The sequence below is a fragment of the Populus nigra genome, chromosome 16 (assembly GCF_951802175.1).
Source record: "Populus nigra chromosome 16, ddPopNigr1.1, whole genome shotgun sequence".
Lineage (NCBI taxonomy): Eukaryota > Viridiplantae > Streptophyta > Magnoliopsida > Malpighiales > Salicaceae > Populus > Populus nigra.
In genome coordinates, this window is record NC_084867.1 from 9,549,217 (window position 1) to 9,554,359 (window position 5,143).

Sequence of the window (5,143 nt, forward strand, 5' to 3'; positions counted from 1 at the left end):
TAACACTAACTAAAAATATAAAAATATCCAATCATATGCTACAGGAAGACTAGTGGTTTTTTTAACTTAATTATACGACACAAACATTATTTTTTTATAAGAAGTCTTTCTTTTCTTATTAATTTAAATTCCATTGAAATAAAATAATTTGCTAGTAAAAGAAAATTAAAATAAGAATAAAAAACATACCTCCTGACAAAAAAAAACCTCTTCTGACTCTTTACTATGCTCATTTTGTTTTTTCTAAAAATTTTCACCAGAATATTTGTTTCTCAGACAACATATTATCATTATTTCAAAAGCAATTTTCAATTCTAAAAAAATAACACCCTAGTAATTTTAATGTAAGCATAATAAAAAATATAGTAATAATAAAATGCTCATGGAAAACTTTTTTAAAATGTTATTAAACTCAACTTAGCTTATCATCCTTGAATATTTCAATGACAATCCTTGTCTAGCCTAGGTTTTCAAACTAAATCATGTGGATATTAACATGATGTGATATGATGGACTTATTATGTCTAAAAACAACCTAAAAAATTGGTAAACACGTGGTTTGATTTAAAAGAAATTCAAGATAACATTATTTTTTTTAATACTGAGAAGGCAATATATCGGATTAATCCAAGTTAATTCGCTGAACTTGCAACTTGGGTCATAGACTCTCCTAGGTTTAATAAGCTATTTTTTTGGAATCTATTTTTTATTTAATTATATAATAAAAATTCATTGATCTCAACCTAATGATTAAAAAAATAAAAAATGATGGATTGTGCAAAAAGAATGATGGTTCAAGACCAAAGTAAAAATTAAATAGAATTTAATAAAATAAAATAAAATCCTTCATTAATCTAGGAATTTAAAAGAAATCAAATATATTATATTTTAAATTATATAATTTTTAAGAGTTTATATATGAACATTCAGGATTTTTTAAAATTAGGAAAAACAAGACATTCAAGTACATGCAACCCAAAACTAAGCTCAAGCCCACATGCATGAGTCTTTTTTTATTTCTCCTTCAAATTAGACAGACAATGTGTTGTACACTTGATTTTTTTAAAAAGAATCAAATGGCATGTTGTTGTCCTGCTTAGATTTCAGCCACCATAGAGGTGAATGGAAAATCAAGGGTGTGTTTTTTTTTTTCAAAAAACCTATTTTCAACCCATCTTCATCTAAAAACATTGTTAGAACCTTCTTCAAAAACCAATTTATCAATCAAAAAAATCTCAAAAACAAGGGTCTTCGATTAGTTTTATGGTCGAATTAAATATTTTAGGTCAACCAAGTTGGGTCAACCCGGTTAGGTCAAAATAAGGTCAAGACCCTATTTGGTTTGCAATCTTTTTGCTAATGGATTTTTTGGTTTAAAGGTGTGTTTTGTAAACACTTCTTTAAACTTGTTTTGACAGTTTTATACAATGAAAAATAGGTATTTGTTGAATTATTTGAGAATTTAAATATATATTCATGAGTGAATTCTCAAATAATTTAAATATAAATATATATTTTTTCTTGCATACGGCCAAAAATACTTAAAATTATTTGAGAATTAAAAAAAAAAAATGCTTCGGTATGTTTTAGAAAGGGTGTTGCATGGATTTTACAAGAAGTTTGTAAAGTTCCAAATGATTTTGGCTTATATTTCAAAAATATTAAAAATTTATTTTTGGCAAGAGAATTTATTAGTCACTTTTAATATGAGGATAAAAAAACCTACAAAAGGGTTAATTTCCAGAATATTATTAGGGATAATGATTTATTATTACTCACCTTTAATATAAGGATTAAAAAAACTTGTATGAGGTTAATATTTAAAATATTATTGGGAGAAATACAATTCATTCACTCATAATATAAGGACAAAAAACTAGGAATTTTATTTGAAATATTATTTGGAATGACTCGATAGCCAAAAATTTCAAATTTATCCCCAAAAAAGCCTCAATGATTTGAGGACATTTCATCATTCCAGATCAAGTTCTTGACCTAAAAAATCAAAGTTAGTTCATCGTAGCAAACCTGTCATATATAGTAAGCTGATAGAAATAGAAACATTATGAGACCATAGTAAAGAATGAGAAAAAAAGAAAAACAATGCAGCTTGTTTTAGGTAAGACGTACTAGAGGTACTAATATCTTTCCTTTACACAACCAATCTCTTGCATAGAATGTCAAAAAGACTAGTTAGAGTTTCTAATAATCATAATCTATACTAGGTGGCGACTACCTTATCCAATCGAAGAGTACCATCTAGAACATGTCTGAAGGGTCACCGAGACGTCGCGCACCCATGAGAAGGGTATGACACCCTGTATTAATTACATTATAGTCCTTAATTTTTAAAATTTATTTGCAAGTTATATTTGATTAATCATCCCTTTTAATTTCCGACCAATGGTTCTTATGTGTGAGACCCATTAGATTCTTTAATAATTTGACTCAAATATAAATCACAATCCTAAATAAAGTAGGAATAAATAAATTAATTTATTATCAATTCGACAATTAATTGATTTATATTTGAAGATCAAGTACAATGTCTAGTAACCTGTCATGATTCTCCAAATATTAAGAAAATCATAAATAATTTAACTTAATCTTTTTATGATCAAATTTTCATTATAATTATTATTTTTTTATTAATAATGTTTGAATTTATATATTATAACATGGAATATATTTACCATGTAAAATCAAGTAGTACCTCGCACCAATATGGTCACCTAAGTCCTTTAATAATATCAAGAGTAATTTTGAGTGCAATGAAAATAACCAGACAAAACCAGCTATTCATTCAAGGAGCTGCCCAGCTTTTATTCATTCTGAAATTATTATTCATGATGACAAATCTGCAACACACGCTCCCATTATTGGAAACACAGTAGCAAGCACCAAATGCTTAAAGCAAATCAAAGGGTGATGGAAACAACATAGATATTATGTGGCTGAGGATCTTGAATCTTGATGGCGTCACGATGGGCTTGACCTATTTGCAACACGTGGAGATGGGCGGCGTAACGGTGGACTTGACCTCCCAGAGCTGGAAACACCCTTCAACAAAATCATAATAACCACCCCTCAGTGCTAGAGCTCCCTCTGCCATCCTTTCTTGAACATATGGGTATGTCTGTAAGTTTATCAGTGATAAATTCACAGCCTCCTGCATAACAGTGTTACCTAAACTAATTAATATCACCAGCTTCATTTCAGCTATTGATTGATCAGCAAGTTTTGAATAATAATTACCTTTTCACATTTATGGATCTGTTCAGGAAGTGGAAGATGCCCAAACTCAGCTTTGACCTTGGCCTTGGCAGGTAAACCGATTTTGACCCAATCATCTACGAAGTCACTGCACATAAATTCATGAAATAATTCATTTGAATTTCCATCATTAATCAGCACCTCGCCACATAACTCATTTTCTTGAAGAAAAAAACAAGAAAACCTTACTTAGCAGTCGAACCATCCTCTGGGAGAGTCATAAGCCTCGCTATCCCACCACAGCAACTATGTCCAATGACCAAGATATTTTCTACCTGTCAAACTCTCTTGTAGTTAGCAATCAGGAATTCCTCTAATAAAATTGCTGTATAAAGAAAAAAAGGAAGTGTTCAGGAGTTTAAGATGAACGTAAATTTACCCCCAAAGTCGCCACAGCATATTCAATAGCTGCTCCAACTCCAGAGTATCTCAACTGTGTGCCAGACCTCCATATCAGTTACATAATACATGCATGAATCATTGAGAATAAACGTAGATTAACTACTCATAAATAAGATTTCAGAATTCAGTTCTTGAGACCTGGTTAAATGCAGGAACCAGGTTAGCAATGTTGCGGACCATGAAGGCTTCACCAGGTTGGAAGTCCAGGACATGAGAAGGGCTAACCCGGGAATCAGAGCATGCGAAAACCAGAAACTGCACCATGGGATTATCTTAATAATCGTTTGATTTAATTATTGATTATACACCAAGAAATTAAACATTACCTTGGGGGACTGGCCTTCTGCAAGTTCACGGTACAACTCTGGATACTTGCTGCGAGAGTAAATATCCAAGGAATTAATAATCATAAAACCATATATATATAGCTATTGATCATTTCGTTGAGTTGCATTATCGTACTCAAATTTAGTGGTCTTGAAGCGATGAAACCCATCCAGAATTCTTCCAACTGGATCACAGTGATCAGGGGGCCTTTTCCCTTGCAACTCACCTATCAGCTTCTCAAATTTTGCCTCAACCTCCTTGTTCAACTGGTCATCCTTTTCACTGCAAGCAAGATAATAATTATATATAACCCTCGCAGAAGTTTAGCCCTTTAATCCATTGGCAATCATCAGTTTTTGAACAAAATTGGAGATATAATTAGATATCTGTGTCAAACAAAACCAAGTAGCTAGGGTTACGGTTCATATTTCCAGGGAGACAAACACATGACACTTTGGCAGTCATGTGTTTATTAACTTAGCTCCCTGAACTTTTGGTTAAATTATAATTAATCCCTTCTCAAGTTTATTTGATCAACCAGTCCTTGAACAAATCAATTTCAATTACTTTTTACCTTTGTGACTTATAATCCAATTTTGTTCGAGGATTATAAACACTTTTACTCTTAATTCAACCAACATAAAATGATTAAAAAGAACATTACTTGTCAATTAGAAGCTTCTTCAATCCTTCAATAGCCCCTTCATGTGACAGATTATTCATGCCTGTATATCTACATGAAATCAAAATTAAAGAAACATTTTTATATTAAAGAAGCTCTACTCAATCATAAAATAATGGTAATATAAAAAGAATAATAACACATAGAAAATTTTACAATTCATTCTCAATGCAATGCACACGATATTTGAATAGGTAAATCTAACAGAATATTGTGAACGATTTCTTGATACCAAACATAAAAAGTTGAAGCATAAGTTACACAAAATGAGAGGGCGAAAGAAGAAGAAGAAGACGAAGACCTTTTGCTAGCTAGGAAATGAGAAGTTGTGGATTGAATATATATTGATATTCACTAGACAACTGGGGCACAACTTGTGCAGCAAATTCAAGCTCTTATTTATAGTCAATGTGCGGCATACGTTTCACCGACTTCCAAAATGTTAATTTCCTCGGACGA

The 5,143-nt window shown here is 31.2% G+C and overlaps 1 protein-coding gene across 1 annotated transcript; it reads right to left on the reverse strand.

Moving 5' to 3' along the window:
- Nucleotides 1–2,942: 2,942 nt before the first annotated feature.
- Nucleotides 2,943–4,725, reverse strand: LOC133676070 (carbonic anhydrase 2-like). The gene is made up of 8 exons (XM_062097643.1): nt 4,667–4,725; nt 4,138–4,284; nt 4,002–4,050; nt 3,814–3,930; nt 3,653–3,706; nt 3,463–3,548; nt 3,256–3,361; nt 2,943–3,169 (listed from the first exon to the last, which is right to left on the reverse strand). The coding sequence occupies exons 1-8, from the start codon at nt 4,723–4,725 to the stop codon at nt 2,996–2,998; spliced, it is 792 nt and encodes a 263-aa protein (XP_061953627.1). The 3' UTR covers nt 2,943–2,995.
- Nucleotides 4,726–5,143: the final 418 nt, after the last annotated feature.

Excerpts from the sequence above, each read along its gene's own strand:
- LOC133676070 (XM_062097643.1), bottom strand. The coding sequence starts at position 4,725 with ATGAATAATCTGTCACATGAAGGGGCTATTGAAGGATTGAAGAAGCTT. Across the intron at positions 4,285-4,666 it reads AAGAAGCTTCTAATTGACAA|TGAAAAGGATGACCAGTTGA; the intron begins GTAATGTTCTTT and ends TCTTGCTTGCAG. Across the intron at positions 3,170-3,255 it reads AGATCCATAAATGTGAAAAG|GAGGCTGTGAATTTATCACT; the intron begins GTAATTATTATT and ends ACTGTTATGCAG.